General features: G+C 45.8%; 8 protein-coding genes across 8 annotated transcripts; 5 read left to right on the forward strand and 3 right to left on the reverse strand.

The window, feature by feature from the left end:
• Positions 1–582: 582 nt before the first annotated feature.
• On the reverse strand, positions 583–2314 carry N7469_009534 (uncharacterized protein; the record flags this gene model as incomplete). Its single annotated transcript, XM_056648439.1, has 2 exons — positions 583–886; positions 939–2314. The coding sequence occupies 2 exons, from the start codon at positions 2312–2314 to the stop codon at positions 583–585; spliced, it is 1680 nt and encodes a 559-aa protein (XP_056495570.1).
• Positions 2315–2428: 114 nt separating this feature from the next.
• N7469_009535 (uncharacterized protein) lies at positions 2429–2608 on the forward strand (the record flags this gene model as incomplete). The annotated part of the gene is made up of 1 exon (XM_056648440.1): positions 2429–2608. One exon carries the CDS (start codon positions 2429–2431, stop codon positions 2606–2608), a length of 180 nt encoding a protein of 59 aa, XP_056495571.1.
• A 3695-nt stretch (positions 2609–6303) lies between these two features.
• N7469_009536 (uncharacterized protein) lies at positions 6304–7263 on the forward strand (the record flags this gene model as incomplete). The annotated part of the gene is given in 3 exon segments (XM_056648441.1): positions 6304–6428; positions 6521–6699; positions 6710–7263. The coding sequence occupies 3 exon segments, from the start codon at positions 6304–6306 to the stop codon at positions 7261–7263; spliced, it is 858 nt and encodes a 285-aa protein (XP_056495572.1).
• Positions 7264–7267: 4 nt separating this feature from the next.
• N7469_009537 (uncharacterized protein) lies at positions 7268–7788 on the forward strand (the record flags this gene model as incomplete). Its single annotated transcript, XM_056648442.1, has 2 exons — positions 7268–7405; positions 7492–7788. The coding sequence occupies 2 exons, from the start codon at positions 7268–7270 to the stop codon at positions 7786–7788; spliced, it is 435 nt and encodes a 144-aa protein (XP_056495573.1).
• Positions 7789–9305: 1517 nt separating this feature from the next.
• N7469_009538 (MDR family MFS transporter) lies at positions 9306–11084 on the forward strand (the record flags this gene model as incomplete). Its single annotated transcript, XM_056648443.1, has 4 exons — positions 9306–9470; positions 9526–9905; positions 9965–10397; positions 10452–11084. The coding sequence occupies 4 exons, from the start codon at positions 9306–9308 to the stop codon at positions 11082–11084; spliced, it is 1611 nt and encodes a 536-aa protein (XP_056495574.1).
• Positions 11085–11338: 254 nt separating this feature from the next.
• Positions 11339–13029, reverse strand: N7469_009539 (Zn(II)2Cys6 transcription factor domain-containing protein; the record flags this gene model as incomplete). Its single annotated transcript, XM_056648444.1, has 4 exons — positions 11339–12094; positions 12204–12338; positions 12410–12904; positions 12961–13029. Coding segments are annotated over 4 exons (1455 nt in total), but the record flags the coding sequence as incomplete, so codon positions are not given.
• Positions 13030–13679: 650 nt separating this feature from the next.
• On the forward strand, positions 13680–14222 carry N7469_009540 (uncharacterized protein; the record flags this gene model as incomplete). The annotated part of the gene is made up of 1 exon (XM_056648445.1): positions 13680–14222. One exon carries the CDS (start codon positions 13680–13682, stop codon positions 14220–14222), a length of 543 nt encoding a protein of 180 aa, XP_056495576.1.
• Positions 14223–14691: 469 nt separating this feature from the next.
• On the reverse strand, positions 14692–16221 carry N7469_009541 (putative MFS sugar transporter; the record flags this gene model as incomplete). Its single annotated transcript, XM_056648446.1, has 2 exons — positions 14692–15306; positions 15364–16221. The coding sequence occupies 2 exons, from the start codon at positions 16219–16221 to the stop codon at positions 14692–14694; spliced, it is 1473 nt and encodes a 490-aa protein (XP_056495577.1).
• Positions 16222–16608: the final 387 nt, after the last annotated feature.

Genomic DNA, 16608 nt, shown 5'->3' on the forward strand with positions numbered 1-16608 from the left:
AACAACATGAAACCGCAATAGTAATAGTTTACCTACGCCTCACGGGTATCTGATACTATATCAGGCTCAGGTTAAGGAAGATGTAGAATGATACTCAAGTTTTCAAACACATAAAGTTGAAATTCACTACATAGAAAATTCCTTAAAAAAAAGGTGGGGGAGGGTGGTACGACGAAGATCATTTGATTCCATCCGATTGACTCGCTAGCATAACGAGGATGTGGATGATTCTAGCCCGCAATAAAAGAGTTTGATGAGCTTAAAACCATCGGAGAATATCTAGGCTATTCTACAAGCCGCAAAGATTGTCAGGACTCGTTGCCAATTCCAGTTCTATGAGTAATACAATACTTGGCGAATTAAAACTTGAAAAGAATAGAAACAATCAAATTAAATATGAAAATCCAGTCCGATATGGGTATTGAAGACTGATCTCGAAAATAAAAAGATACAAAGGAATGGTAGGTCGTGACAATCATCACGGCATACCGATAATCAATCATCTCACAATGTGTAAGTAGATTGTTGACAGGCTCTTTCTCTCCTCCACTATGAAAGCAATTTCATAGTATCAGCTTGGATCTATTTCTCATCGCTAGTTGCGGTGTTGCCATCGCTATCCTTCTCAGCGTGCTCACGGTGTGCCTGAGTCGCATGCTTGTGTGGGTTGGTGAGGACACTGGCGCGACGAACAGCCTCATCTTCGACATCATCCAAAGTGCGAAGAAGTTCACCGTTGGGGCCATACATATGTGGCTCGTCCCGAGCAAGGGGAACAACATTGAAAACGTTTGTTGTCTTGTGGAAGATGCGGTCCATTTCCTCGAGCGAACGCATGGTGGTCTCTGGGAAAAAGAAGTATACAACTGGTACGATTGCGGCATTTCTGAGAAGATTAGCGACGTGCTATTATTTTTTGTCAATAAGAGGCAACTCACATAACAGCAAAGATAACATAGGTTTGATAACCGATGTTATTGAAAGCAACAGGTGTAATCATAACGACCATGAAGTTCCAGATCCAGTTGGATGAGGTTGAAAGAGCGTTCGCTGGGGCACGAATCTTCAAAGGCACGATCTCGGCAGGGTATAGCCAGGTCATGCCCAACCAACCAATGGCAAAGAACGTGTTGAAAACAAATAGGAAGACAGTTTGAGCAATTCCAGCAGCCACACCAGTCGAGTTGCCCTTGTTAGAGGACGAGATTGAATCGCTGACGGCCAGGGCAACCATTGACAACGACATACCGACAGCGCCAAAAAGCATGAGGGTGCGACGGCCAAATTTCTCAACGGTAAATACAGCAACCCAGGATGCAGCAAAGTATTCAGTACCGTTGCAAGCAGCAATAAGACGGGAATTGACGCCGCTTAGACCAATCTGATCCTCAATGATAGTGGGAATATAATAGGTGATCAAGTTGATGCCCGAGATCTGTTGGAACATCTGGTTGACATAGGCGAGCATAGTGCGATGGAAGTGACGGTCCGGGCCCATAGTGAACATATCACGGAATGAGCCCTTAGCCATTTCGAGAACGGTAGCCTTGATAGCGGTGAATTCGGTGTCGATGAAGACTTCGTCAGTCTCATCTCCCATGAGACTTGCTAGAACTTCACGTGCTTCATCTTCGCGTCCCTTTAGAATGAGCCAACGCGGAGACTCGGGGAGGAACATCACGAAACCCAAGATAATGGCGGCAAAGAAAATCTGGAATGCCAGTGGGAAACGCCAGGCAACTTCGTTGGGATCGGCGAACAGCAGGCCAAAATCAATCCAGTAACTAATCGTGATACCACATGTAATCATAGCACCCTCGATCATGACAAGCTGACCACGACGATGAGATTTACAGCATTCAGATTGCCATGTGGGGACTGTAGATGTGTTGATACCGTTTCCAAAACCAGTGACCAGACGGCCGACGACTAGCTGAGCGAGGTCATAAGAAGTAGTCTGGAGAATGGCGCCGATACACATGATAAAAGATCCGAGGAAGATTGCCTTGCGACGACCCAGCATGTTACCAATCCAAATTGTAGGAATAGAACCGGCGAAACATCCCAAGTTATAAGCAGCAACGGTAATACCTTGACGAGTTGACTGGTTAGACTTTTCCGCAGCCGACCACCCTTCCGTATGCGCAGCCGTAGTATCAATCGTAGGAAAGTATTTTCTGAAGGAGTCGAGGGTGAGGAGGCCACCTGTCACACCTTGATCGTAACCAAAGAGAAGGAAATCCATACCAGCCAGAATGCCGATAGCAACCTGAAGCTGGGTGCCATTGAGGCCGAGAAAGCGTTTGGTTGGCATGTTGAAGAAGTTGTTCGGTGGTTCACCTCCGAGTTTCGAATGCCCTCAAGTCGTCCTTCCTCTGTTCTATAGCTGCGTTCCAGTCATATACATACGCATAGGCGGTGGTCCAATATGGCGCCGATCCAGTTGGGTATAGGAGATTCGGGGAAGAAAAGGAATGCTCCTTATAATGTCGGATACGCCAGCGAACAGCAGAAAGTATTTCAAGAGATGATCAACAAGACTGGGGCCTGGTCGGTTTTAAAAAGCCCGCTGCAAGTCCCCATCCATCTCACCATTCGCGGGGCGTGAGCGCGCCCCAGGACTCGGCTTGCTTTGTTGGTCTCTCAGGAGTTCCCTTTTCTTGTCATCAATGGGACTTGATTCGAAAGATGCCTTGAAAGGGTCCACATACAGAGCCATATTCCAAGGCAGTGCGAATTGTGGTTGGCCCACACTCCCCAGGTCAACTCCAGGTTTGCACAGACAATCGGGCGAGAGTATCAACGGCCCCCAGTATCCCGATTCATCTCTCGTGTGGTTCTCAGGGCCACGCGAGAGGCCGAACTACCAATAGGAGACAGCGATGCCGAGCAGCATGCGATGACTTCCGGGTTCACCAGGTACGGTTAGCACAGTTCAGTGCTTTCCCTCCGCCTCTCCAGACGAAGAAGTAACCCCGCCGATCCATTTGGCCTGTCAGCTTGCAGCATCATGAGGCGCAGTGGACCTTCTCCCGTTCGTAGCCTCCGTGACGCCTCCGTGGCACAAAGAAGGAAAAGACCAAAAAAAAAACTGGGTCTACAATCTGGGGGCCCCAGGGGGAAATTTACGCCCCAGAATCGGGCACATGAGTGAATTCAATCTAGGAAATGCCGTTCATTTGTTGTCAAAGAATTACTTTAATCCTTTGTTAGCTTCTAACAGTGTATTGGCCATTTTGTCTCAGAGACAAATCTTGTTTACACTACTCGTATAGTGAGATAGGGGGGCCCAGCCGAGATTACGCCGTGGCCGCAGGGCCTGCGTAACTTAGATCGCAACTCTGCGAATCAAATAAGTTCCGAGCCGTCAAACACCGCGGTTTTCTTTGTTCTCTTGGTGTTTAGTGCGCTGCCGGTCTGCCGCTCCAGTAAGTTCGCCGGGTGAAGTCGCGAAGCCGAGATTATCCAAACGCCAAATAGCGCCTTGGCGCCTAGAACGCCTTCGTGAGCTTCGCATCTCTTGTCTGGTCTTGTCTACAAATAAGCCCTAGACAAGCCAATGACTTAGAATGCCTAGAGAAGGCTTCTCTCAACCACCTGTCTTGGCCCTTCAGAGATTACCCCTGCCCACGTATAAAGATATGGGTTGAACCGAGGAATTCAAACACACAACCAGGGAAACGGATAGGTACCGGGGATCTCCTCGGCTGCTAAACCTGCTTCCGACACTCTGGTGGTGGCGTTCAGCCCCCTCATGGTGCCATTCGCGGGTCAGAACGCATCCAGAAAGTAGAGGCTAGACTTCAGCCAAGAGATATTCAAGCAAGACAAATGCAGTTTCACTTTCCAAGAGAAACAGATGGGTAGGCAAGGACTTCCTGCTAGAGGTTCATAGCCTGTGTTCTCCTTAAAGACGAGAGGGGAAAAAAATAAAATAAAAAAAAATGAAACAAATATGAAAATGAAAATGTACCATACTAGCATTCGCTAAAGGCCGAATTGTATCCGCCGATTTCGCGCAGTTGGCCAGTCAATCAATTTAGTCCATCTCGTTCTCCCCGCTACGGTTACGACCGAATCCTGGGGGATGAACAGTACGACTTACTCAAGAAGGCAGTTCCGGACGTGTCCCATGGCACCTAATTCCCACATCTTCGAGTCCGCGTCGCGCCCAGCCTCTAGCAGGTTTCATTTGCTTTTTTTATTTGCATAGCCGGATGTACGCCATGCATCCACTACTTTGCACAAACTGTATACTTGAATTACATACACATTGTCCATCTCCCCTCCCAGTGATATTGTTATTTCAGAATAGACATTTTCCGCGCCGTCTGATCTGATGATCAAAGGTTCTGCCGCGTCCCGTGAGGCGCTTTCCACAAGCCACTGAGGTCACTTAGCAGAGACCAGGGATCGCGACTCCGTGCGAAGGTTTACCGGGCAAGCCATGGCGTGCGGATCATAAAAAATGGCCCCCGGGCCGCTTTGGCCCGTGCAGTGTCGCAAGGTTCAGGAGACGGTTGCATGGGCGTCAATTTACGCAGTTGCTCTTGGGTTTTCCCCGATATCATTGTTATTGCAGCCTCGCGTACCTCCATACTATGTACAGTACTAGGTAGAGTAAGAGAGAGTGTGTAGCTCTCTTCTTACATTATATGGCCGGAGTATAGTTACTAGTACTACTGATGATTAATCAAATCAATTGAATTGATTGAGAGGTCATAACTTGGAAAATGGCCTCGGAATTCTATTGGATGCAGGTGTATGAATGTTCTAGCAAATGGATGAAATGCAATGGTCGATACATCTTTGGATCCGACATAAGAATCGAAAATCAAAGATAATAAAATCTCCAAATTTCTTAAAGATAATGAATGGAATAATGAAAAATAGAGATATCAAAAATTTCAGACAAGCATATAGACAAATCAAAGAGAAGAACAGCATCCGTATGCCACATACTTCGAAGATCTGTGATGTATCTTGATTTAGAAACGCGTGGGATCAACTGTTGGCCAAAGTGTTTTGGACGCGACGCATTCCCCCTGCGTCCCCAGTGCGATCGGGATGCGCCCTGCTGCTGTACACCTCATTTTTGTACAAAGATGGCGAAAGGCAGTCATAACTTGGTAAAGGACCTCAGAATTCTATTGGATGCAGGTGGCCTAATCTCGTACGTACAGGAATCCCGCTTTTCCAGAACATCCATGGATGCGGCTGAAAGTTCGCAGAGCTAGGTACGAAGTAACATTCGTCCATGTATGCTAGAACTAAGTTTGTTGTGTACTCTGCCGTTGTGTACTCTGCCGTCAGGATCATAAGTATAGAGTACATCTCGTAACTACATTCCGTTGATTGCTACACCTTCTACACCTCCTAGTATTACTTTTCCTCGAAACTTAGTAGTGCATGGGAAATACTAAAACTTCCAGGGAGTTTTTCTGGAACAATTCCAGTCCAAATCCAATCTCTTACGGATAAAGCAAACCAGGACATTCGGCCAATTACTGCAAGACCAGGGCCTCGGGCCCGGAATATCGCCTTCAGCAAGGGGCTATACTGTGCGTATCTCCAAAACTCTCCACCGTGAAATCCTTCTGGGGTTCACCGCTATGTTAAGTGTGAGAATCATGCTTCTGTAACTTTGGAACAATTTTGAAATTTGCAATCATTTTCAGAAAAACAAGTACACGAAGTACGTCCGTAGTAATCAAATGTTGCAGGATATGGCACATCGCGCGCTTGGAGACACCAACCGGTTTCCAATGCACCAGAGTGAAGATGCTAGTGATGGTACGCAATCCACTGGGTTAAACTTAGAGAATTCAGACAAATGAAAAATATGCCGATAATTGTGTTTTGATAATCGCATGCCATTCCATGAAAGGCTCAACCCAACTGATTGTTTGGTGAAGAACACAATGGATGAAAATATCAACATAAAGAAGACCCGTTGCCACGATAGCTGGATCGAGGGGCAAAGTTAACTCATTCGGCTAGGATAATTGAATGATGCAAGGAATTCGGACATCGCTCTAGTCAGTATTTGGTCTCCTTCACGCGCGCGCTAAAAAAATAGGTAGTTTGTGTAAGCTCACGACCTCCGACAGTCAACCTGAGGTCTACTGTTGCACTTCCACATCGCTTCTTTCCAGATGCCTACTTGAAAAATCGAATGTGACTGTATACCGCACAAACCATTCACAAACCATTAAGCTAGAGCTCACTCACTCAGAGATTTATATCTGGGTCCCCACACTTTGGCACTTGATTTGATTCGTTTCACAATCCACCGGGGCGTCCATGCCAGACAAATCCTTCACTTGTGAATTTGCAGGTTGCGTTCTACCAAGTATATGTGATCCTGGTCCCTGTGGACGATGCAATCAGCAATCCCGCTTTACGTATTTTAGCTCACCGTTTCATACGTGCGTGGACACTGTACGTTCTATACCCTGACCTCGAATTTACGGATCTAACGCCCATTAGCACCTATCAAACGATAAATTCAAAAGCAAAGGTATCTCGAAATAGGCAAAATTCGTTCGATAATAAACGACAGCGAAGTTTGCAAGCGTGCCTCAGAGTTAAATGGCGGCCTCAAACGCGAGATCGGCCACCCCCCCCATGAGGACGCGGAGCGCTCATGGGCGGCGCCAACTATCATGCTTCATCGATGGCACTGTCTGGCTTATTCGGGTGCCTCGAGTAAATGGCAGTATCCCTCAATCAATCATTGATTACCTTATTTGCAGCGAATATGCCACCCTCAAATTTCTCGAAACGACAAAGGTGCCTGCCCCTCGTGCGTTTGATTATGGAATTGCCGAGGACGAGAACAACAAGGTGGGCGTAAGTTATATCTTTTTGGAAGAGATGGCTGGTAGGGCTTGGAATTCGCAAGGGCCACATGGGAAGCGGTCCGCTGATGGTAAAGACAAGGAGAGGGATTGGAATGGACTAGATGATATTCTAATCGAGCTGAAGCGCCATCCATTTCCCAAGGCTGTATCTCTTCTTCCGGGCTCTTCGCCTTCGAAACCGATAGTTTCTGCTGTAGCCAGCGAACGATTCCTTGTTCTAGGCCCTTCTGGACCCTTTTCTACAGCCAAAGACTATTATACGTCATTTGTGGAACACAATATGGCCCTCATCGCCGATCGTCAGCTTTTCACAATCATTTCCAGTGAATACCTATTTGGTGTTTCTATTCTTGAAGTCCCAGATACAGGACCTTACATCAACTTCAAATCACGACCTTGAAACTATGGAGCAATTCTACCTGAAGCACGTCGATGATAAGGGAGACCACCTGATAGTGGATGACGAGCTAAATATCGTTGGGATTATAGATTGGCAAATGGCTCAAGTCGTTCCCGCCAGTGAAGCTTTTGGGCCCTCTTTAGTGACAGTTTAAATGGACGACGTCTACCATGGCTTGTCTTTCCTGACTGTCCATGGTCATGCATTAGCTCGCATCTTGAAAGCTAGGGGGGGAACATGATTTGGCTGGTATTAGGGGGTAAAGATGAGAGGCTATGGAGATTCTTCTTTGGCCTTGATGTTGATTTCTCTTGGGATGAAACACTACTTTTGATCCGAGTGATCTGGGCTGTGTTTGGAATAGACAAAAAAACTCCGATTGGAAAAGTTGGAAGTCGGATACGCTGGAGAAATATATTCATGATGAGCGTCTGGCGAAGATACTCGATGATTTTGGAGCAGGCCCTTGAAGCAACAACTTGTCAATCTCTACATAGCAAAACCTTCACATGTATTCAACACTGAATAAAGACGTTTCATCATTGACGCATAACTACCTAAATTAGCTATGGTAGGATTATAAGTCTACAATCGGGTGATTCTAGTTAGCCGGGGATGGACATCCGAGAGCCGGGATCCGGAATTCTCGAGTGACATTCCGAAGTACCACGCTCATCCATACGATTGGGACCCCTCCACGATCATCTGATTTGAGCACTGATAGCGAAATCTTGAGTCTGTACCCCTTTTACAGTATCCCTTCCAGGGGAGGTTTGAACTAAAAGCCGATAACGTTAGTAACATAAGCTTCTAGGGGTTGAGCAACGTGATCTGTTATCCCATATCTGCATCGGTGGTAGACAAAAGTAGAAGGAACTGAACATTCTACTTGGTCATGCAATGTTGGATAATAATCGACCCAGATCACGAATCATTAATGAAAAGATTAAACATTTATAGAGTATATTTCTAGTAACAGAGCTGCGCAAGGCCGAATGGGGGGGCTCGAATTAGTCCCAGAATCTGTCGAAAGTCTTCTGCGATCCTTTGGTGACTATGTTGCAAGATGAAAGGTAACACATTTAACGGCCTGGCTCATCCGAAAGGCCGGGTCCACTTTCTATCAATGATTTTGCATTTAATTCGCTGATTTGCAACATATGTGTAACTTGCCGATCGAAGCTACTCGCGCCCTATCAAATGCGCCTTCAAGCTCATGCGCGTAGCCTTGGTTTACAGTATCTGTTCGTTGTCTGTTGAATATTGCTTTACTGCAGCATGTACCACCTTCGGCACCGAGAAGAAGGCCTCCTCATATATTGAAGAATGTTACTTACTAGGTGGTAAAGGAAATAGGGTTTCCTGCTTTGTAGAGGGTGAGCACGATGGTAATGTTGAACAATCTACAAATGGCGTATCTGAAGCGCCTTTAATTTTGAATAAATCTCCGCGCGAGAGATACTTTTATTCGAATTAGCGCATAAATTTACCGCAAGCTTGGAGCTTGGAAGGGTCCGGGATTCTCTGGAATGCAGGCTGAGCACATTATGAGACTCAATCGTGGGCAGAGCGGAGTGGATCAATAGGACTTGATACACACAAATATACACAAATGTTCAACAGAATAGTTCCTGGGAGATGTGAGCATCACCTTATTTTCACTATGTAAATATTAATATCTGATGGCATCACCAAGAAATTTGTTTGAGGTAATGTACTCGAAATCTCTTGTGCATGGAAGTTTTCACATTCCAGACAGCCGACAAAGGAATGCATAGGAGCTTTAACGCGTACAGTGTAGATCACACAAACCTTGGATACATCCCTTGTTCTTGTCATGGGTTACAGGCGATTGTAAGGTTGCATTAGGTACAATGAAAAGAGCCACAAGTTTACAATTGATCCCAGCCGCCATAATTTTACTCCATTTCATAACTCTGGCCGACCTCATCCGAATGTTTCAATCATCTTGACGCCAAGAGATTTCCAGTCGAAAAAGTGACTGGAGATCTTATATCTAACTCATAACGAACGTCTCGGAAATGAAAGGCCGTCATAGTGAATTTTCGGAGTCACGAGATGATATTCCTTTGGCAGAGTCTGGAGGTGATGATATCCTCGATGAACAGAAGGCAGAATACCCATCACTACCAAAGCTTGCTCCAATTATATTAGGACTATGCTCTCAATCCTTTTGTATTGCATTGGTGAGCCTCGCGCGGACTTACATCGAGTACAGGACACTAACGAATCACGAAATAGGATAACACCATCCTTTCGACGGCCGTTCCCAAAATCACAGAGCAATTTAACTCCCTCGGGGATATTTCCTGGTATGCCAGCGCATATCTCCTGACAACATGCGCAGTTACCCTTCCATTCGGCAAAATTTACACTTACTATTCGACAAAGTGGACATACATCATCGCCCTTGCGTTGTTCGAACTAGGCTCTTTGATATGTGCAGTGACTCCATCTTCAAAAGGGCTGATATTGGGAAGAGCCATTGCCGGAATTGGATCAGGTGGGCTTTCTCCAGGTGCTCTTTTGGTTCTTGCAAATAGTCTGCCTTTGCATCGCCGTGCACTATACTTTGGGATCATCGGTAGTACTAGTGGGATTGCAACAGTGACTGGTCCATTGTATGTATATTGACAAGTGTCGAGGAATGGCGTTTCAGGGGCTCACATTTGGAAAACAGGCTTGGCGGACTACTCACCGACCATGCGAGCTGGCGATGGTGCTTTTGGATCAACCTTCCTTTGGGGGTGTTGACAGGCCTCTTCATAATATTATTCTTCAAAGACTCGCGCGCTGGCCAGAGCAAGATTGAACCCGGAAAGATGAACAAAGTCAAACGCATGGATCCGTGGGGGATCCTTGTTTTTATACCAACGATAATATCGGTTCTGCTCGCTTTACAATGGGGAGGAACAAAATACGACTGGAGGGATCCAAGGATTATCGCCCTATTTGTGCTATTCGCAGTCTTCGGTTTTATATGGTGCGCGATACAGCTTTGGAAGCAGGAAGAGGCAACAGTTCCCCCTCGTCTTTTGAAAAACCGTAATGTACTTGGCGCCGTCATACATGCCATGTTCTTGGGAGGCTCTTTCTTTGTATTTGGGTATTATGTGAGTATCCGTGAACCCATTTGCATAGACTCAATCCATCTAATTCTGTTTTAGCTACCAATTTGGTTTCAAGCCATTGAAGGAGAGACAGCATCGATTTCTGGGATCAACAATCTCCCAATGGTAGTATCGATGATCATATGTTCGGCGCTAGGAGGATTGCTGGTCAATCTTCTTGGATACTACACACCACTCATGTTCCTGGGAAGTACACTTTTAACCGTGGGCTCGGGACTATGCACGACTTTCGAAGTTCACACAGCACACGAAAAATGGATTGGATACCAAATCATCATTGGAATTGGAGCTGGTGTTGGATTTCAACAATGCATTAATGCTTTGCAAACGGTTCTGCCGTTACATGATATTCCTATTGGAATTGCCATCATTACCTTCTCTCAAAGCTTGAGTGGAGCGATGTTCATCGCTATTGCTCAAAACGTCTTTCAGAATCGACTAGTGGCGAATATCACCGAGCACGCGTCCATGGTCAATCCAGATACGGTCATTCGAGCCGGCGCAGCCAATTTGTCACAGCGCTTTTCCGAAAAGATACTTCCCTCGGTGCTTTACGCATACAATCTCGCAGTAATAGAGACTTTTTATGTTTCCGTAGCCACGGCAGCGTTGTCTTTGCTGGGAGCGGTACTAGTGGAGTGGAAATCCATGAAAGGCAAGAAAACTTGATCAAATATTGGACCATATTCTCGTGAAAGACTTCCAATCAGCGCAATCCAAGCAAACCATCTTTGCTGAGAGCCAAACCAGCTTTCCATGTAAATAATTTGCCAATACTTCTAATGCATTTATTTGATTGAACAATTGTTTTAGGCGCCCCAAAACTTACATACAATATGTTGACTGACTTGAAATATCTTCATATACTTTATCTCAGTATTTTGGACAATTGAACCGAAGCTTCTTCAGCATCGGAAATAATCTCACATTACACAACATGACTCTGGTCGAGGATTATTGCCACAGCTGGAACAATCGGCCGTGAACTTGGGTGAACTGCCACCTGACGGGCAACCATCCACCGATTCAGATGCAGACATAACCTTGTAGCGGTCGAACGTTTTCCTCAGCCATAAAGCACGGTCCTTCCACTTGATTTCCTTGAAGTCGGACTGATAGTCAGCCAGGACCATATCAATACGAGCTAACTGATGGGGATCTTCTGCTGCGGCCCAAGCAACGACAAGACATAACGCAACATAAGCCGCACCAAGTGGTCGGTAGCATGAGGCAAGTTCAGCTTCAAGTACAATCTCGTCGCAGAAAAAGGATGCTTCGACAGCCAAGACAGTATTACCTGGGTAGAGTGAGCGAAGAAGAGTGTTCAAAATAAGACCCAATGTTATCACGATAGTGTATCCTGCCTGATATCGCGATCGTTGCATCACCACCAGTGAAGTAAAGAATGTGTGGTCTGTGGGCGGCCAGTTGTCCAAAAATTTGCGCATCCTATGGGAATCGCTACGAATCCTCAGATATGCCGCTGCGATTTCAGGAAGGTCTGCTGGTGTAAGATTGCGAATCCATTGTGGGAATTTTGCGATCGTAGGGAGTTTGGTGGATGACCGAGGGATATCATTCTGATTCCTTGTAACTTGAGCTTTCTCAGTGAGATTGGAAACCAGTTGAAAAAACTTCGGTTCCATTTGGATTCGCGGGTTAACAATAGCTTCGATTATCTGATATTGGTCAGTGACAAATACTAATGCCATGGGCATCTGCATTGCAGCTCAACATAATGGAAGCTAAAAAGCTTGTCATAGCCTCTAAATACTATTAATAACTTACCACTGGCACTGTCAAAGTGATGATGATGTCTCGTTCAAAATTACTATCGATCTTGTCGAAATCTGCCATTTTCAACAGGTGAGCAATGGCTTCTCCATGACTTGCTAGTTGATCATCGTATTTGCCGAGCCAGCTCTGTAAAATTTTTACGTCGTAGAGTCAGCCTTGGTCCTTAGCAATAATTATCAATACTGAAGTTAATTTACCTGGCAAATTGTGATGATGTACACCGCACAAAGTGTATTCGCTGACCTAGCTTCTACGGGATCATTTAGTGATTCCCGAAGTGTGCGTAGCGATTGTCCATAATGCATCAATGCCTCTGGAGGAAAGTCTCTTCCGTGAAAATATGGATAGGCAGTGACCAATGCTCTGACAGCCGCGTCAAGAGCTGGACTATTCCCTAATCGTCTCGGAATATCCTTCAAAAAATAGCCGTAATACTCCAAGGCATATCGAATATCGGTTATGTTGAGGGATCCAATTAGAGATGAAGCCAGTTCATTGCTAGGAACTTGCATCGCAATTCCAAGGCTTGCTGCGGCTCTGGCTGAAGGTACAATGGCCCGACGCCTCCCAAAAGCTTTCTTGCCAGTCGTTGCATTTGCATCAGCATGTTTAAACTTAAATCGCTGCTTGCCACTTCCGACACAGTTAATCTGCAGTCGACGACATCGAGAACATGGCTGAAGCTCGTCACACTAGTCTGTGCATCAGCTTGGGCTGCCAATAGCAATGCCGTAAGATCTTATGTCACCTTTTTTTTGACCTTCCGACAGGCATCGCAACCTTTACTAGATGGGACACCAGGCATCTTGTCGAAATTCTTCGGCGTCCCAGCGCAACGTATTACGCGAAATGGAAAATGTGAGTCCAAACAAAGGAAATGCTATGAAGAGTGGCGGCTGAAACTATAGGACCTCCAACCCGCATCAACGGCGCCGTCAGAGATCTTAAAAAGCAGTGAATGACAGTGACGTGATGCTAAACTAGCAGGATAAGGCTGATATGACAGCGCCAAAAGTAAACTGTAACTGAGGCAAAATAGTTGGGTAACATGCGAGTTCTTCACAGCTGAAGCTTGGCAGTAGAAACCGGCCCCAGACCATCCCCAATCATCTACTGCCAATGAACTCTGCAGAACAGTCACCAATCAAGGGGTCCCGCGTTTCAATCGAAGACTCCACCCAGCGCAGCGTGCTTCCCGAATGGGAAACCATAAGACTCAGCCTCCAGACATTAAGAGAAGAGCCAAGCCTGGCGCAGTCGAGCTGTGATGATCGGCCCCAATATGTTGGATTTGGCCAATGGCTGTATGGCTTACCAAGATGATGAATAGTAACGTTAACTAAGTTATTTTAGAATAACAACCATAAGCTGAAGGGGTATAAATTGTTATAATGGCTCAACATTGAGGGACAACACTGGGAATCTATTCGTTTTGCTTACTACAAGTATCATAATTTCCTTACTAGAATGGCAAACTTCATCTCTTTTACCATTCGTCCCGCTCCATGGGATCCAAATAAAAAGCTTGTACATCCAGCAGGATATCCCGTCGAAGCGCCCCCAATATACTCGATCGCTTCCTCGAAGAGCACAAGTCCCAATGTCGTGCTATTTCTTGGCTGGGGTGCAGGTCCGCATGAGGTCATTGGCGATGGAAAATTCCCAAAATCTTTTCATTCCACATGTCACTTGACGCTGCGTGGTCAATCTTTAGAAATGCGTTCAAGTCAGTCAGGGTCCGGCGACTGCAAATTCGATCACCCATTCTTCGGTCATATGAAGTGGAAGGCAGATATGATCTCGTCAAGTAAGATGGAACTACGCGATGGGCATGGGAGACAGGTTGCTACATTTGGAAAAGGGAAATCCGGCGAAAAGACATTGGATATCATGCAAGGGGATCCATATTTCATGGAGTTGGTGCTCCTCTCTGGTATCACCGCAATCAACCTCAATAAAGGTATGGGTGATGCAGCTATGGAGGTTTTTAGCGCAATTGCAGGGGCATAGAACGAGCGCAGTGATAGTGCATATGCATAGTTTGCGGGTATATGTTATACAAGGCGTATGGATATGCCACGGTGGAGCGATGCGTCATTTTGTTATTCTAAATCTGGATTGGCAGATGCCCATGTTGTAAAACTATTTTAACCATTTTGGAGCTTTGAAAGGAATATTCTGATCCTTTTTGTACCAGCAAACCTAACCAATTTTTCTTTTTACCGTGAATTTGTTTGAGTATTCTAGGCATATTGGGATTATCGTGAAGAAACTATGCAGAAACCCAAAATACAGACCCGCGCTCGAATTCCTCAGGAGACCTCAAGAGGTTCAATCCATAACGATTGCTAAATTTGCAAGAAATGACTCATAAGTGTATCTGGACCATCTAGTCTAGTCAAAATCTATATTTCGACCGTTTATTCATTCATGTCATTCATAATCGTTGCATTGTATCCGGTTCGAACAGCCCTTCCACTCATAGATCGTGTTTCTCGCTACGACGGCGAAAAGCACTGACAATCCCCGATTTACCAGCTGTTCCACGCTGGAAAGCCTCTTCAATCTCATTGAACGAACGTCCCTTCGTTTCAATCATAAATATAGCAGCAACTGCAGCGCCGATAATTGAGCACCCGCCAAACATAAAGTAAGCGCCGAAGTTACTCTTTGACAGCAGGACAGGGGTGATTAAAGCAACGAAGAAGTTGAAAATCCAGTTGCTTGAATGTGCCAGTGTCGTAGCAGATGCACGGGTTCGCTGAGGCTGTATTTCAGCGCTGTACACTTTGACAGAAATTGCCCAAGTTATGGAGTAAATGACTGCGAAAATGTAAATGCTGACGATGACAACCCAGCGTCCTGCACCGGTGGTGCCATGAACAGCATTGCCAGCGTATAAACCACCAATCAAGAACATGATAACGGCAAGTCCGACTCCACCGTATATAATACTGTGTCGTCTTCCCCATTTATCGCAGTAGAGTAGGCCAGGAATAGTGGCAGCGAAAATAACTAGCGCAGAGACACCCGAAGCGAGGAAACTGGCTTCTGAAGATTCAAGGCCAGCCTGCTGGAAGAGGAGAGGAGCGTACTGAAAGAAATTTTAGCAGGTAGAACCATAATCAGATGATCAAGTCGATGAACGCACATATAAAACACCGTCAATGCCACTGAGCTGTTGAACTCCCATCAGGAAAACTGCAAGAGCAGTCCGACCTCGAACGTCTTTCTGGAAAATTTCGAACAGTTTGTGTGTAGTTCCGCTATCAGATTCGTTGTTATCCTCAGAAACTTCTCGCACCGAAACTTGAAGCTCGACCTTCTCGCGCTCCGCATGAGATACACCCAGCATATCCCAAACTGCATCTGCCTCGGCCTGCTTCCCATGAAGGGTCAACCAGCGCGGTGATGGCGGAAGGAAAAAGAGAGAACAAATCGAGAGAGTCGCAGACAAAGAAGCAAGAATAATCCAAGGAGTTCTCCATGAAAGTGACGAGGAGATATTTGAAGTTCCATAACAAGTGAAATAGCCCGTGACAAGCCCCAAAGTTATCAGCAACTGCGGCCCAGTTGTCAATGGACCTCTCGTACTTGTCGGCGAGATCTCGCAGATATAAACGACCAGGTTTCCCAGGAACAACCCTTCTCCTAGTCCTTCGACAACACGACCACCAATAAACATGCCTAGAGATGTGGCACCGGCTTCAATGGCCGCACCAATACCAAAAATGAGGACACCGATGCTGATACCCTTAGGACGGCCAAGCTTATCGGCAAGATAACCGGCGAAGAAAGACGAAAGTGCCGCAGGAATTAGGATAGACGAAACGATGAGACCGTGAATTGTCGCATTCTGACTACCTCCAAATTGAGCCTTGAAATCCTTCATATCAGTGACTGGACCGATCACACCAGTGTCCATGCCGAAGAGAAGTCCATTGGCCGAGCACAGCATACATGCTAAGATATATGGTGGCGGTTTTTGCAAGTATGGAATGACTCCCATTTTAAAAGGTATGATAAAATGCCAAGTCCCCAGAAAATGTTTTTAAAGTAAAGTTTGCGCGGGAGATATCGCCAAAAGTCGCTATCAAAGAGCTTCAAAAGCGCCTAAGGTATTTTTGAGTCCCTGAATCCTGGAGAAAAATTTTCAATGAAAAAGAAAAAAAGGTCATCATGTGGGCTTGAACGATTTTTTCATCGCCTAATCACTTTCCCCCCTCATCCCACACCCCACGGGCTGGTGGAGGTTATCAACTTGGACCGTCTCCACTGGTCCGCAGATAAAGTGGAGGCTTCGATGATAATGAAAAGGGATATTATTAGCGCACACTTGAAGGAGTTCGGGACATTTAGAAAAAAAAGACTGCTTCACGCAACTCATATCAATAAG

Source organism: Penicillium citrinum, assembly GCF_028827155.1.
Source record: "Penicillium citrinum strain IBT 23319 chromosome Unknown utg000009l:1.0-4274883.0:1.0-4276374.0, whole genome shotgun sequence".
Classification (NCBI taxonomy): domain Eukaryota; kingdom Fungi; phylum Ascomycota; class Eurotiomycetes; order Eurotiales; family Aspergillaceae; genus Penicillium; species Penicillium citrinum.